At 37.0% G+C, this 17,956-nt stretch overlaps 1 protein-coding gene across 2 annotated transcripts in view; it reads right to left on the reverse strand.

The window, feature by feature from the left end:
* Window positions 1-941: 941 nt before the first annotated feature.
* The window catches only part of LOC137291213 (plasminogen receptor (KT)-like), a 43,950-nt gene continuing 26,935 nt past the window's right edge, over window positions 942-17,956 (reverse strand). For both annotated transcript variants that reach the window (XM_067822503.1, XM_067822504.1), the window contains exons 4-5: window positions 14,063-14,172; window positions 942-2,028 (exon numbers count right to left, since the gene is read on the reverse strand). In XM_067822503.1, the coding sequence (XP_067678604.1) occupies window positions 1,907-2,028; window positions 14,063-14,172 (232 nt within the window). In that variant the 3' untranslated portion in view covers window positions 942-1,906. The remainder of the gene's footprint in view (window positions 2,029-14,062; window positions 14,173-17,956) is intronic.

Genomic DNA, 17,956 nt, shown 5'->3' on the forward strand with positions numbered 1-17,956 from the left:
ACAATAAGTTGCCAGGTGTGCTATATTGGGTGACCAATGAGAGGTTTATCAGGTTTTCACCAATGTGAAAGACGTGAAACCGTGTGTTACTTTTTCGCGAATTAGACTGTTGTAAGACAGACGACACAGAGCAGGATTATTTACCAGCTGCAGATCAATGGAATATCGTTCTTGTATGTGGATATTGATGGATACATTCCTGAACAAGGTAGTAGCCTGACATTGTTCTATAATATTAGTCTGTTTTACATTCATTATTTGCATTTTAATTTATTTGTTGTAGCATTCAGCAGAATCTATTTGACAGAAAACACACACTAGATCGCGTATGTGTGTAAAATAGGATCCACACTGGCAATCTATACAATGTATAAACGTTGCGGTCATGTTAGAAATTTATATATAAGTTTGTATAAGCAGACTGTGTGTTCTTTCATTAAATTTCAAAATCAAACAAATATGACAGTAAACTAATTAGGGTTATGAGACAAAATTTAGAGACGTGTTCAAAGTGTTTCATTTGTTTTCATAATACCTTTGTATTGAAGTAAAATTACTTGACCTTAGTTGATCTGTCTATAATTAAACTCTCAGTTGCGCATACGGATTGCGCAGCAGAGGTCACGAACCAGTCACGAATTCTGGGATATCATCCGGGTACTCACGGGAGAAAAAAAATAACAAATGTTTACACCAGTCCACGGAAATTGCTCCGCATCAGTGCCCCTTTAAGTTCTACTCCGGAAAAGTGCACAACCACCAAATTCAGTTGAAGTAAAACTTGTTGCCATAGGAATGCAAAACAATATTTCATTCAGAATTCCAAAACAACTAAAATGAATGAGTACACCACCAGACCTATCCATGTGCCAAGTTTGGTTAAGAAACTGTGAGTAGTTAAAGTTTGTTCCAGAAAAGACAAATGTGCATGGATGCATGGATGGATGGATAAACATTTTATTCATAAAAATAAGTGTATTCCAATGATTGGCAAGATTTAACACAACATATTACAGAACTGAGAGGCATTCTAGAAATAATAGGAATAGGCTTTTATGGATGATCAACTTCTTCATTGTGCAATAGTGAGATTTCAGTATAGATACTTATACCGCTTTCAAGTGTGATGCTTGAAAACGGTATAAGTATCTATACAGAAATATAGCTATTGCACAATAAAGAAGTGTTGATCATCCATAGAATTGTCGTTCCTAACATGTTACAGTTTCTGTACGCATGACTGATGGAAACATCACTGTTTAAATGCACCAGTCAAGGCAAATTTATAACAAAGCCTTATCAGGAGGAGTGATTGGGGCTTGAAGAAAGAATATCAAATTCAAAATTGAAATTATCATGTTGATCCTGACTACTACAGTTGATTGAATTGCATTGAATTTCATTATAAAAAACTGGCAGAGTTATATATTTTTTAAAAACTTATAAATACGGATGTTAGAGACAATATACCAGATAGTTGTCTGATTTCAGATTACATTACTTTTATTTATTTAAAGAACATTTTACAACCTCATTTCCACATTTACATACCTGATATAAAACTACTGATGTGACACTGATATGTATTTATGTATTTATCAAAAGGATGACACTCCCTGAAGTGACAAAACACTGTCCTGATTCAGGAGACTGTTCTTGATTATGAACAAAGTGAACATCTACAAATCCAAAGTTCCATTCTAAAGTTGTACTTGTATGTAAGAGGGCTTGCCAAGACACAAATAAGATTAAGTCTCTGTTGGATAATGCATGGATGGTGGATCTCTTCTGAGGCCATTGTAAAACTTCTATTTACTGAATGCACTCAAGGCTACAATATCAAGGCAAATACACTAACACTGTCTGAACTAATCATTTTTAAATCCAACTGTAATACGGAATGTGACTATGATGGTCTGTCTTTGGTTTGCTGGTCCAGGCGAGCTGCTTCAATACTGGAAAATGTTGGTAGGCCATGTGGCAATGCCAACATAACATTTTCTGTGTTCATGATGCTATCAGCCTCTCCTGAAATTTATAAAAACAGTACTGTAAAATGTATATTAAATCAGCTATGTTCCTCTTAATCGGTTAAATTTCAGCATTGTCAGCCAGTTTCATACAAGATGTTTTTAAAGTAGTTCTCGGTTTCCATGGAAGCCATGCCACCATGTCTTTTAAGATATGCTGTTTGTGCCAAGGAAGGGCATCCACTGACATGGTGTTGGACAGTCTCTGTGAATTCATTCCATAATCAACATTTCTTGTTAACATTTTGATTAAGAAGCCACACATGATGCAGTGGCTTCTCAGAAAGCTTCTCCACAAAGGACCGACTCTGGGCAGACTTGGTGAAGGACTTCACCTGGTTTACTCCCATTGCTGTACCGTCCAGTAAATACATCGCCATCAACAAAATCAACTTCAAATTTCAGATCGTGTCCAGCAACCTTGGCACACTTAAAATAGCTGTGGAATAACATGCTTTCATCATGAGTCTTGACATGCATCACCAGAGAGAGGATCATCAGATAAACAAATATGAGCGAACATACACAACAAAATTCTATCAGGAAGAGCTTCCACATTAATCAAACCCCCTATCTCCAAAATTGATTGGCATATATAATGATTAAGAGAGAGGAACGAGGGTGGTGTGCTCTGTTATCAGACATGATCCTTCTGGTCAAACGGTCAAGACTCTGGATGTCTTGTTTTGTCCAGTCAGCAACTCCAAAGGAAAAGGACAGGACTGGCAGTATTGGTAAATGTATTGGTGGCTTTCACCTTGTTTCGAGCATGTAGCTCTGAGCTCCAGATTTTCTTTAAATGAGATTTATTCTCGGCCCGAAGTTTATCTTGAATCTGGGCATTCTGGATCTTTATTATTGTATTTTCCATGATTCAGGTGAAATATTTAGACACACATCTATAATCTCATTCTGCATTTATCTAACTGATAAATCTCCACTATGCCCTGGGATGCATCTATGGCTCAGCCTGATAATTTTATTACCTCCCTTTGCTGGCTCCACATTCTCACAGTAGCCAATCAGCTAAGCCACTGTTATAAGTGCGCTTACCAGTGTCAACAAAGATAACAGTCACAACTGTCAGGTTTGTTCACAGTGAGAGATTTTTGGAAATCATACAGACAAATTGACAGGTTAAAAAAAATATATGCAAGAACTCCTTCTACCTCTTTCAGGGTACATCTGCATGATTTGTGTTGCCAAGTTTAATCAGATAATTAAAGAGGCAAAAATGAGTTGTGACTGGTATGCTCAACCTCCCAGTGTAGACATCTGCTTAAATGAAAAGCCAGCCAAGGGAGGTAAGAAAGGGCCGTAAATGTATCCTGGAAAAAGTGGAGACTTATCGGAGCGTAACCTGGAGACATCAACAATGTGCTCAAACACATGTCAAGGAATCATAGATGATTTTTGCATCAAGTCCATGTGAATGAAAAAACACCCTGCTGACAAACTAGTAGAGTTACTTTAGTACTTAGGGGCCATGAAAGTAAAGCAGTCAAGAAATCATCTGCCATATCATACACAGCCAAGTTGGTTTGAGTGTGAGTGTATTGCAGCTAAGAACATTAAGTATCACCATCTGAATGTTTTTCGGAGATTTTGCTCAGCAGAAAACCTAGTAAGGTACCTAGAGGATCCTACCATAATTTTACAAACATGTCCCTTTTCTTATGCCATATTTGGAACTTTTGTCTATTTCTGTATTGGATACTTGCATCTTACCAGACAGTTGGAACATAGGGATGATAATCCTGCTTCATAAAATGGTGATATGTCTGATCTGAACAGTTATCATGGAATGTCATTATTAAACACAATGGGTAAACTTTTCATATCTGTATTTGAAGAACACAGGATTAGAATATGGCTTGAACGACATGAACTGCTACATGAATCTCAAGCAGGTTTTCACAGTGATTACTCAACTGATGATAACATATTCATTCTACAGTCCTTTTATGATCTCATTTCACATTTACTGATTCTAAGATGGCATTTGACTTTTGAATAGAGACAAATTACCTTAAGGTTTATAAACAAAGGAGAAGATGTTCTGTCTTTTGGCAAATATGTATGAAAAGGTTTCTGCTTAGTTTAGAGTCAGTAATGTTAAAACTAAAGCATTTACAACCTCATCTGGAGTTTGCCAGGGTTATATTCTAAGCCCTGTCCTCTTATCTTTTTAATGAGTTGATTGAAGAAAACAAAAGCTTTGGATTAAGAAGGATATTTGTGAGAGATGGAGCTGATTATATCCTACTACTTTTGCTTGCTGATAATTTAACATTATTAGATGACACTGTTATTGGTTTGCAGAAAAAACTTGATTTGTTAAGAACATTTTGTGAAAAATGGGGCTACCAAGTAAACCTGGATAATCATGTATTGTCAGGTTTACAACTGGAGTCTATGTTAAATACAGTGGGGAATGGACATGGGAAAAGGTTAACGTTGTATCATATTACTAACATTTAGGAATAATTGTCTCAAGACTTGTGTGGTCAAAGGCATCTGAAACATTAGCCCTTCAAGGTATAAGGGCTTGTTTTCCCATTTACAAGCTTTTTAACAAATATCCTTAAATCCCATTGAATATAATTATTTAAGTATTTGATACCAAAATAACACCAACACTTTCATATGGTTCTGAAATATGGGGTTTTACTGTAAGAGATAATACTGAAAGGATACACAACTCAAGAAATATCTTGGAGTCAGTAAATTTGTGTCGAGTGCTGTTAAACCTGTTGAACTTTGAAGATCAAAGCTATGTATTAACTATTTTAACAGATGTATTAAATTTTGGACTAGGAAACTAAACTTAAACCAACCTTGGAACAAACCATTATCCAAAGGCATGATAAAGTATTTATTGCTTAAGTCATGTGACGCCCAGGGTGGTGTCATTTGGGTGTGACATGTTTGTACCATGTTAATGCAGTTTATGTATGGATCTCCCAAGTTTGTGGAGATATAACATGTTTCTGCATTGTTTTAAACAAAAATATAAAGATTATTCTGGATTAAATATGGTAAAGTAAATTAAGCTCATCACCATTTCAGCAAAAATAGTCTTATGAGACTGTTCTTGAAACAGAGCAGTACATTTTGACACTTATTCAGGTTAGAGACCTACTATGCAGTCTCTGAAAAGTTAAATACATGAGCCATAAACATAACATAGAGCATCATCAATATGATAAAAACTGAAGTGTACAAAATGTACTTATAATGTCATCCAAGATGAATTTCATTTTTTTCCCCGCTTGTCTATACAATGATGAAAACAGAAAATGGTTGTTACCAAGTTACTTTATGCTTAACTTTTTAAATGTAATTCCCAGAACATCAAATTCATTAGGGCCATTCATTATCCAAATCCTGACATAGTTTATCTCCACAACCTGCTTTGATCCAATGCAGATTGCGTTAGTTTTAGTCCTGACATCGTATGAAAGATATAATTCTGGGTTAACTGTACTGTGTTTGACGAAATGGGGACGTATACTGGTGGCTATATCAGCTACGGGTAGGCAAAGCCGATATATAACGTTAAATCTGTGGCTATATAACCAAAGGTATATATCCCTGATTCGTCAAACACAGTACAGTTATAGTCATTCTCATTCAACTCGTTTTATGCTGGTTTTCATGAAAAAAATTCATTATTTAAATCAGGTCAAAGTTCCTTAAAGGACCACTAAACTCAATTTCTTGGTACTCTCTTTATCACTGCATATGAAAGACTTTTGGTTAGTCATAAATGAAACACCATTTTCTTTTAAAAAAAACTTGTGGTTTTAAGTGCTTAAAAGTTGCTAGAAAGCCGTCTGTTTCTCTCTCGCCCGCAAACGAAACCTCAGACAGGTTACGTAACTCTGTCGCCAGAGCCCTACAGTGATGTCATAGAAGGAATGTTTTCCAGTTAAATGTATAGAAAATGTGTAGGAAGCTCTTCATTTTGCTGATTTCTCGATGTCACCAAAGACATGCCGAATTGTTGTGTTGCCGTCAATTGTTCCTTGGGGTCGGGTGATGGTGTCACTATGCACAGATTTCCACCAGACTTCCACAGTTTGTGCTTAAATTGGTTGTTAGTGTGTGCGAAGTGAGCTTTGTGGAAGCTTGTGGTATATACTAAATCGGATGGTTTGCCCCCTACCATGCTTCCGGGATAGAAAATGGCGTTCAAGTTTCATCGAGTTTATAAAATCAAGACTGCTTACTACATATTGCTGACCAAAAGGATTTTGCATGAATATAACGCTTTCTTCCTCGGAAACGAGGTTGTGGTCCAAGTGACAATATTATTGTAAGTAATATTATACTGACCCCTTATATTGACCGATTATGAAATTGAAATTGTTATGTTATAAGCAGTGTCATGTAAAATCCTAATGTCCATCAATAAAATACATATTTTACTACCAGTAGAAAGTAATTTTGATTTTGTAAGTCGGTGAAAACAAACTGAAATAGCATTCATCCTCAGACAGGGCGCCGCCAGTTTTGAAAATCGTGAAGTCACAGGCTAAAGTCCATTAGAATTATTGAGATTATGATTTGTTCTCATCCAGTTAGAAAATCAAAACTACTTTTTTCTGGTAGTTAAATATGCATTTGAATCATGGCCAAAAGCAATTTTTACTACCAGTAGAAAGTAATTGTCCTTTTGTAAGTCGGTTAAAACAAACGTAAATAGCATTCATCCCAAGACAGGGCGCCGTCATTTTTGAAAATCGTGAAGTCAAATCAATTTGAATTAATGAGATTATGTATGGTTTGTTCTCATCAAGTTAGAAAATCAAAACTACATAAATATGTATTTGAATCATTACCAAAAAGAGTTTGCATGACACAACCTGTTACATATCCTAAGCGAGGTCGAGGTCGAAGTGAAAATACTCCACAATAAATTTCTTCACTTGCTAAATTTACTTGGTTTGTAACGTTCACTCACCAGTATGTAGACACTTGTCAATATACATCTTTATAACTGGTCTCATAATCCTAATTACTTTATAATCATCTTTGTATGCATGTACAGGAATGTAATATGTAGACATTTCATAGTTTTCCTATATGAATCATAATTCGCACGCATGCCCTAGTGTATGTCGTCTGCACCATTACACTTAACGACAAAAACAATGATTCTGTTGAAACCTACGACAACTTCTTAAAAACAAAAATGCAAATATTAAAATTAAAGTTACAGGAGCAATGTCAGGCCATTACCTGACAAAAACAAGTGATACATAATTCATTATGATTTTCCAAGTGATGTGTCTTTTAACAGTCTAATATACGAAAATGTGATGTACCATTTCAGGTTTTTCACACTGCTGTATAGTTTCATTGGTTACCCAAGACAGCACACCTGGCAACTAATTGCATAATGTGTGTCATTCTTTTTAAAAAGTTATTTAGTTAGCCAATAATCAGCAATCAATCAATGTATTGGCGGTTAATCCTTTCAAAGAAGGGTGTTGTTCTACATAGACACAGACACGACAGAGTGTATTCAGTATAGATTAGTAAATGTACATACATAAACACTACCTTTTGACAAATCCCCCATTTAAATCCACATAAAACTAATTAATCAATCAGCGTGTTATCGGTTAATCCTTTGATCGATCCAGATACAAGAAATGCCAAATGGGGGCCTTTGGCAGGTAATCTAAGTGGGGTTACCACTAATTATACCTGTTATAAATTCATTAACTGAGCATCAAGTGAATGATGACAAATAACGTGTAGGTTTATACCACCTAACACGGATTACAACCTATTGACACCAAGTGATTTTGACAGAATCGTCTATGAAAACAAGGGTTGTAACTCGAAAACTATGCAAAGCAGGAGACAAAACTAAATGATAGTAGATTGTGAAAACATATAGCTTTCATTTTTCTCAACAGCTTTTGCGATTTCAGGTTTGTACAAACCTGTAAACGAAATAGTTTAACCCCTGAAATGTAGATGAATACTGCATAGACCCTCATTTCTATACCCACCATTACGTCAAAGAGACGCACCGCTTTGATTGATTGAAATTTTGTTTGCGGCTGAGAATTGTGCACCGTTGACAAAAAATTTGATTTAAGGTAATTAAAGATCAAAATGAGCAGTTTTAATGATGGGGTTTCATTTATAACGATGTCAGCGAGTGATATTGCATTTGTACCCTATTAGAGTATATGTGACCTTTAAGATCCAAGGTTAATCATATCACTCTTTGAACTTACACAATTGCCAGAGAAAAATGGTTCCTTGAAACACATTTGTTATGTGCACACTGACTAATCTTGCAATGATGAATAAACCATAGTGTTACAGCTAAAATGAATGGAATTAACATGAAACCGACCTGTGGTTATTAGAAATGAGCAGGAAGCTGCAAATGATCATTAACAGTTCTGTTGTCAAATGAGGTCACAACAGGTGAAGTCACACTCCACAGTGACAACATAAATCTTGTTCCATGATCTAACAGTGTTAGGTTGACAGCTCATAAGTTACTTGATCTTACAACTAAATTTATGATACTGTTCTATCTTTTTAACGCAAATTCCATCCATTTTAGAGAGATAGGGGAGTTAACTCACCTAGGGCTTCTGTGAATGACAATGTCTGGAAAAACAGTGTTACTCAAGTAGTGTAGGGATATATTGAAAAGTTTTGGTGAATTGGTCTTCAAACTGCGACCATATAAGTTGGATAACTTATACTCTATCCCTATCACATTTGTGAATAACATATGTCTAAATCAAATCAGTGGATCCCCTTCTTTACAACCCTGCTCATTTAAAAAGAAATCTGAGAGATGTCCATTTTGAATAACACAAGGTGTTGTATCAAAACTGGTATTTCCGTGCTACCTTTGAGTACAATAGTAAAACATCTTGGGGTCATCACAGACTCAAATCTGTCTATGGAGGACCATGTCACTAATGTTTGTCGCACATGCAACTTCCATGTGAGGAACATTGCTAACATCTGTCACCTGTTGACATGTGATGCATGACACCATTTGGCCTGGGTAATCAGGATCTTGTCACCAAATTACAGCGCATTTAGAATGCAGCTGCACGGACCATCACCAGAAGCAGGAAGCAGTTACCCATCACACCAGTCCTTGTAAAGCTCCACTGCCTGCCAATCAAAGCAAGGGTAGAATACAAGATCTTGTGTATCACACACTGCTGTATCAATGGCTCAGCTCCATCCTACCTGACCAACTTAAGAGTGAAAGAGTATGTTTCACCTCTCTGCTTCAGGTCAGCCAACAATTCACTGCTCTCTATTCCCACAGCCAACAATTCACTGCTCTCTATTCCCACAGTCAACAATTCACTGCTCTCTATTCCCACAGCCAAACTGGAAACCTTCGGACACAGATACTTCTCTCTCACATCTGCATCTCTCTGGAATGATCTGCCCTTCTTCATTAAAAAATCTAAAACACTCTCTATCTTCCAGTCAAACTTGAAAACTCTTTTCTCCTGAAAATATCACCCTGATGCTTAGTCTAGCTGTCTTATCAAAAGCACTGTGAGCGATCTCTTGATGTTTCAGAACTTTTTTAAATACCAAACTGATAAAATTTTCAGAAACAGTATCAAATGCCTTTCTTAATTCGATCAAAGATTAATAAACCAGGATTGTCACTGTTTTTATCTCAAATCTAACGTCACACTTATCATATGTTTTCACTTATATTTCTAGCAGGTATAAATCCAATCTGATTTTCATATGTAAGAGAATGCAAGGTTATAACTAAGTGACTAGAAATTAAAATGTTAACTATCTTATTCAGTGAATTCAAGACAAATATTGGCATGCAGTTCTTTCAAAGGGTTCTAATTTTATTTGGCTTAGGTTTTCATGTAAAGACACCACTTTTCAATTGATTCTTATGAGAAATTTCCGTAATAAATCTATACATCAAATATATAAGGTCTTAACATATTTTAAGAAATATATTGGAAATTCATCTATTTCAGGACTTTTGTTATTTTTCATATTCTTAACAGCTAATCTTCCATGTAAATATCTTTACTAATTTTTCTCTAAAATCATAATAACTTAAAGTGGGTGTTACATCTTGTAAAAAGTATCATCCTCATATTTCCTGCCAAAGGAGTGAACAATTTTGTAAAATGTTTTTACTTCACTTAAGGTAGAATAGTTGTCAATAATTTCATCACTGTCATGCATGACAATCTTACTAATTGATTTGCTGACAAGGTTTCTATTTTCTAGGTTGCAAAGATACTGTTGACAAAATCTTGTCTGGGTGAGATAACATTTCTGCCAGAATGTGGGCCATCCCTGTGATATGTCTGGCTGCTATGCTGCACTGCAGACTGTCCACAGATTGTAAAGTTCCCATAATGTACAGTCCATCTGAATCAAAATCTCCACAAGGAATCAAAAACTCAACTCAAAAACAAATAATTATAAATGACTCAAACGAAGGCCAAAAAGGACACAAAAAACACATCAACTCTGCAGAATTATGTCTAAGAAATAAAAAAACATTATTTTCATTAGCGATATCATGAATAGTGACAAGGCTAAAGCGACAGCTCAGCTAACAGCCAGGTGAGTGATAGACATGTGAATTTGTCACATGATGATTTATCTTACTGATTGAACAACTGATGTATCTCATGCAATGAAGTTTACTTGTGATGATAAAGCCTTTATTTATAAGGTCTATGACTTCTTCTATTCTGAAACTAAGCAGACCATTTTAAGCACTTGGCAAATTTCTTGTACTGTTGTGGTTCCAGAACTGCAGTTGAAAACACTATTAAAATGACAACAAACTCCAGCTTCAAACAGTAGCACATGTGGGGGTTGTATGAAAAACCATGAATAATGAAAACCTTATTCATTTCAAAAACATGTCAAGAATACAATTCAAAGTTTACATAGTGAGAGTAGACACTTATCCTTATGCATATTGCAAAAAGAAATGGAAACTCAACATTCCCTGTTTGGGAATTGCTTCATAAGTTCAGATTTTGGCATACGAAAAGTTAGTGGGAAAATGAGACATAGCCCTTGTGAAAGATCAAATATTGTGCGAATGAGCAATAATGTTTACACATCATACGTCAAAAGAGGGAGGATGAGTTTGAACCTGTTTATCTTGATGAAATGAGTGAATGAATTTAGTTTTATGCTGCACTCGGCATATTCCAGCAATCCAGTGATCAATAGCATGAGCACCGATGTGCACCATCGGGAACCGATGACATGTGGCAACCAAGTCAGCAAGCCTGACCGCCCAATCCTGTTAGTCGACTCTTATAAACATAATTGTCTTTTATGGCAAGCCCAGGTTGCTGAGGACCTATTTTATCCTGAATCTTCTGACATTCTGCATATAGGGCACCTAAAGTACTGTTGGAAATAGAAAAACCCGGGTTTTTTTTTTCGCATTTATATGTAAAATTTTCATTGTTGATATGTGAAATTATGATAAGCTAACTTCGTCCTAACCACAGCTTCAACGGACATAGGAAACGTCCAGAAATGACTTTACAGAGGAGAGATTAATGCAGAAATGAGCAATGTTTTTTTTTTTATAAGTCCAAAGTGACTTATCCAGACAGACAATGGCTTTATGCAAATTAGTGTGCGATAATATTGAATTACAAAGGACGCTTTTTAAATGCCCATTTGAAATGAAATTTAAACAGGAAATTAGCTTCATTGTGAATGAAAGCTGACGTAAGCAATAATAACTTTGATACTGAAACTATAAGGATGCAGCAGCTACCATGAGGTCTCACTATCACTACAGGCCGACATTCCAACCAAATGGACATACAGATAGGTGTGCCGGGCTCAGTTACTATTGTCCTATGATGTCATTAATGCCAGTTATCATTGTTTTGATATTACTGGGGTGGTGTCAGCTTACAATGAGTTTACCACTTATAATGCTTATTGCATATATTATTCACAAGTGAATTCTAGCTCATCATGATCATGGTTTAATAGCGAGATTACCACTTACTGCATATACCTTTCAAGTGTGAATTCTAGCTCATGGTTTAATTAATGAGGGCCATTTTAAAATTTGGCATGGTCGCCATTTCAAAGGCTAACCCATTCCTGTTTCAGGTCATCATATATTTTTGAAACGGGACCAAAGGAACAATCAAACCATCTTTCACCAGTACCGCAGTGGATGAAAGAGGCCTCCAAATAAGAGGAAATACTGTAATTTAAACACTCGGTTTTTGACTCTCACTGCTACTACAACTACAACTGCATCACTCCTATGCATTTCTTGGAGGAAGCTGCAGCATGCTTGTACTTTGCATGCATAAAATTATGACATGTGAATGAAATAAAAGTACAAATCTGATAGCAAAGATAAAGCAAACATATTTAATGAATATCCTGTTAACCAATCACAAGTTGATTATCCCGATAAGGACACTCCAACTCTTGTATATGAAGTAGAAAATTCTCTTGAGTCTATTGCATTGACTATGCAAGAAGTAAGAGACTTCCTATTATCAGCTTTCCGAAGTCAGTGAACCAGACAAAATAGGTAACAGATTTATCAAAATGATTGTTCCATCCCTTTTACTAATCTATTCAATTTATCATCAGTATATTGTACGTTTCCAACAATGTAGAAGGAAGGTACTGTTATTCCTATCCATAAAAAAGTAGTGTTAATGAATGCAAAAATTACAGATTAGTAGCTCTTACCAGCTGTTTGTCAAAGGTATTTGAAAAATGTGTTTTTAAACATGTGTTTAACTTTTTTCTAGATAACAATGCAGTGACCTATTTACAGTCAGGATTTGTGCCTGGGGATGGTACTGTATATAGAATAGACTGATGTAGAAAGCATAAATATACCAGATTTACTGGAAGCCAGACATGTACAGGTCTATACAATCAGTGAGGACTGAATAAAAAACAGTTGGGATAAGGTAAAGCCAGCTGACAAACAGTGAGGATAAAGACGTGCGATCAAAGAGAGTGATATACAGCTACTTAAGTACACAAAGCGTTGCATCTTGCATTAAGAGAATACCTCAGCATGTTTAAGTTCATACAGTGGCAAACTGTAGCGCAAATGGGTTGCGCAGAATAGAGAAAATGACCAGTGTTCTTACATGTGAGTGAAGTGAGCAAAGGTTGGCAATGTACTTTCCTTGCTTCAGTTTGAAAAATATTTTTCATGTCAAAATAAAATATCGCCACCATCAAAAGTATACACCCATTTCTTCACTGCGGTGTGCTCTCACATTTCCAACCCCATGTTGAACAATTACTCATGTGAAGCATGTTTATTCAACATTTTAAGCACCACTCATGGTAAATCAGACCGTTCTTCACCTCCATTACCCCTTCCAGCTTCCGGGTCAACGGAGTGAAGAAACAGAAATGTATTATTCTACATGGAATACTTACAGTTACCTACCCTGCTTCATTCACCTATTGCGCCAGAATTGTTCTTATGTAAAATAAATGTTACAAAAATTCTACCAATAGCGACGACAGATAAGACAAATAAACTCCAACAGCTTCGTGATAAAATTAAGCAATATGGTATGTCTTTCTAATTTCTGCTTAATTTTGTTCTGTCACTCTGTTCAACCAGAAGCTGGCAGGGGTAATGGAGGCGAAGAATGATCTGAATACCACAAGTGGCGCTTAAAATGTTGAATAAAACATATTTCACGTGAGTAATTGTCAAACATGAGGTAAGAAATGTGACAGCACAGCCAAGTGAGGGAATGGAAGTGTACCTTTGATGGTGGGGATATTTTATTTTGACATGAAAAATATTTTTTGCTCAGAAGCAAGGAAAGTACGATGCCAACCTTTGCTCGCTTTGCTGACATATAAGAAGACTTGTCATATTCTATATGCTCCGCAACCCCATTTGTACTACAGTTTGCCTGTGGTTCACATATGACAATCAAAGTTTCGGGTGTTCCCATACCTTTTGTTCATAGCACATAAAACATAACAGAACATACCCCTCATTCTGTTCATCTTATTTCCATATGCCAGGTCATACTGGTAGGCCAGTAGGAAAGTCAAAGGTAGCACTGGGACCAGGATTGCCACTTTCCGCTGCTTGCTGAACCTGTCATAACAAGAAGACAAAGTCATCAATATCTCCCGCAATGACAAAATACTCTTCATGAACATGTTTACGAGTTGTGATGTCTTGGTGTGTATATAGAAAAGTGGAAGTAGAGCACTGAAAAGTTCTGCTCCAGGATGGAGCACAACCACCAATTTCAGTTGAAATCAAACTTGTTGCTATGGAAACCACAAAAATATTTTATTCAGAATTCCAAAACTACCAAAAGGCACTACTACACCACTCGACCACTCCATGTGCCAAGTTTGGTGAGGAAATAAAAAACAGCTACCAACCAATTCAGTCTACATGCAAGTCAAATTTGTTCCCATGGAAATGCCTAACTACCAAAAGGCACCACTACACCAGATCAATCTATTTGCCAAGTTTAACTGCTTTAGAGTTCTGCTCTGGAAAAGGGCATCACCACCACCAAGTTCAGTTGAAGTCAAACTTGTGCCTGTTATTCATGATTCCAAAACTACCAAAAGGCACCACTACACCACCAGATCAATCTATGTGGCAAGTTTGGTATAGAAATATTTAAAGGCTTTATAGTTCTGCCCTGGAAAAGAGCATCACCACAACCAAGTTCAGCTGAAGTCAGACTTGTTCCTGTTATTCATGATTCCAAAACTACCAAAAGGCACCACTACACCACCAGATCAATCTATGTGCAAAGTTTGGTGAGGAAATAAAGAATGGTTCTGCTTTGGAAAAGAGCACAACTACCAATTTAAGTCTTGGTAAAATTTGTTGTTTTTTTTCAAGAGTTCTCCCTGCATCTTGTCAGTACTACTTACCTAACTTGTTTCGAGTCTCATGTCTTTTTCCTCAGTAATCTGTATCACATAGACTAGCATCTAACAAAACACACTCACTATTTCATATTGGCTCCTAACAAACAACCTCCCCGTTGATTTTGAGATGCGTTCGGTTCAAGAACTAAACTCCAATTTACGAAGATTTTATGAGGAAGTCCGGACTAAAGCTGCAAAAGAGTATCTGCTATGACTTCCATCCGTGCTGCTATAAATAGGCACATCACATCCCTCCCATTCAAGCCTCAAATAAACATTATATGCATGACAAAGAATTTATGACGTCAAACCATGTTTTCATTGGACTTGTCAAAGAGATGAAGCGAGCGAGGCCATTTCACATGGAGATATAGACAAACTGTATTCAAGTGCCACACTCTCGAATCAATCCACCATCAGTCCGGTCATAAAAGTCTTGTTCAAAGTAAGCCTTCATTTTGGCCGTCGTGGAGTTGAAGGTCTTCAGGATATGTGCCATGGTTCTTTTGTGTTGTCAAAAGATGATACTGGGGCTAAATATTACCGTATAGCATACAATGAGTCTGACAAAACGCATCATGGCATTGACAGCCGCGAAAAGTCTAAACAGCTATGGATGTACGAGACAAAGGATGCGAACTGTCCCGATCAAAGCCTCTGTCTGTATACCTTGAAGAAAGAAATCCATGAAATGCTTCTTTCTTTCAGCATCCTTTATCAAAGCGTACCACAGATCATTGGTATCCCCATTAACTCATGGGAGATGATACCCTTAAAACAATGATGTCAACAATCTCCAAAGCAGCATGTTTATCATAAACGTACACAAACCACTGTGTCCGCGCTACAGCACTTATTAAGTTGTCCGGGGCCGGTGTTGGTGCGCTGGGAATCATGTCAGTTACTGGTCACAGGAACGAACAGTCATTAAAAAGTTACAAAACAACACCCTCAGTTGCTCAGCAAAGGCCTGTCAGTAATACAGATCTACTCAAGTCCAACAACACGCCTGCTAATGCACTGCCTCCGCCATTTTCTTCACATGATCACGTTGCTTCACGTCAGGTTACCTCACCCCAGACCGATTCGAGTCAGTTGTCACAACAAACTGAAGTTTCATACAGTGCAAGTAACTCAGTTAGCACTCCATTTCATGGTGTACAGTTGCTCCAGTCAGCAAATATATCTGGTGGAAATATTACCATCAACTTTTTTGAGAGAAAGCACACCTCATGTTGACTCGACAGTCCCGTGTCAACATTCGTGGTATGGCACCTTGACCCAGATGTACTGATTAAAAGTATGTTAGAACTAAAATTGCAACCATAATGTCGCCCCGTTGGGTTATGAAAATCACAAATGTATTTGAAATATTAAAGAAAAGATGTTTGAAGTGAACGTGAACTATGTTGAAACGTGTTCTCGTTTGTTTCATGGGAAGTGTGTGCCTTAACATAGGGAAATCGGACACATCAGTAGAACAGCCTGATATTTTAGCCCGGAACATGGATGGTACATTTGTGTCTTCCACAACATCATTCTTTTTTGTGTGACTTACACTGATCGCAGGTAAGTATTAAATATGGCATATAAGAAAAGAAATATAGTTCGCTCTATCACCATGTAAAGCACACTTTCACCCTGAACTATTTTAACGTTACAGCACTTGGACGCAAATTGTTTCGAAAGTTGTTTATCGAGAGTGCTACGGTAACTATAACAGCATTGAGAGTGCTCTCCCCTTCATATATGTGGTGGCTACCACAATACATGCGGTTGAAGGTCAACAGTGTCCTTGTCCTGGACTATCTGGGACTCAACTTCTGAACTTCAACTTAACTTCTGAACTGTGAATACTAAAGAATAGCCGCTCAACGTCTCGTACTGACACTCTTGTGGTTTTCATGCTCGCCCGCCATTTTGTCTCAAAAAACTTCTCAACGTGAATCATCACAAACTGACATTCTTGAACTCTGCAACAGATATACGAGTTGCTGGAACTTTCTAAACGTTTGTGCTTGATATTCTATGATGATGCTTTGTGTGCATAACGCCTTGATTATCTGATACATGTATCATCAAACACTCAATCTACTGGAATACCGTAAAACTTCCGAAAGACTACACACAACTCAAAGTTAGAAAAGGTAGTGTTTTTCAACATCTTTATTGATTGACACGGGCTGTAAATTCTCCAATATGTTGGAAACTGAAGAACTCTCTTCAGCATCAGGTGGCTCTACTCCAACTAACTCTCAAAATGCACAAAGCTTGCCAGTCTTCAACAGTAATGTGCCATTACCTCCCAAGTTAGAAATACGAGGAAATCTCAGCAGTAACTGGAAAAATGGAGACAATTATGGGACTCGATTGAAATTGTAGCGAGAACACAAGAACAGGACCACAAGTATAGAGCAGCAACTTTTATTACATGTGTGGGCTCTGATGCACTTGAGATCTACAATGGTCTAATATTTCCAGATGCTGAATCAAAACATAACATTGACTGCATTCTCAATTTGATGGAACGACACTGTCTTGGAGAGACAAATGTAATTTATGAATGCTACATGTTCAACAACCGCACTCAACAGGAACACGAGAACACTGACACATATGCTACCCAGCTTTGAGCTCTTGCTCAGTCATTTGAATTTTGAGATCTACACTATGAACTTATCCGTGACTGGATTGTATGCCGCATTAGAGACAAAACTGTAAGAAGAAAACTTTTACAGGAATCATCTCTGTCTCAAAAAATGTGTATTGATGTTATTAGAGCATCCGAGTCAACATCTGCTCAACTTCGTGCCATGTGTGGAAAAGAAGAAATTCACAAGAACGTTCCACAAAACAGAAGTCGCTGAAACCTAAACCTGTGGTACTAAGCATGCACGCAACAGGGATTCTTTACCAGCTTTTGGCAAGAAATGTCACAACTGCGGTAAGATGTCTCACTTCTCTAAACAGTGCAAAGTAAAACC

The sequence above is a fragment of the Haliotis asinina genome, chromosome 7 (genome assembly GCF_037392515.1).
Source record: "Haliotis asinina isolate JCU_RB_2024 chromosome 7, JCU_Hal_asi_v2, whole genome shotgun sequence".
NCBI lineage: Eukaryota > Metazoa > Mollusca > Gastropoda > Lepetellida > Haliotidae > Haliotis > Haliotis asinina.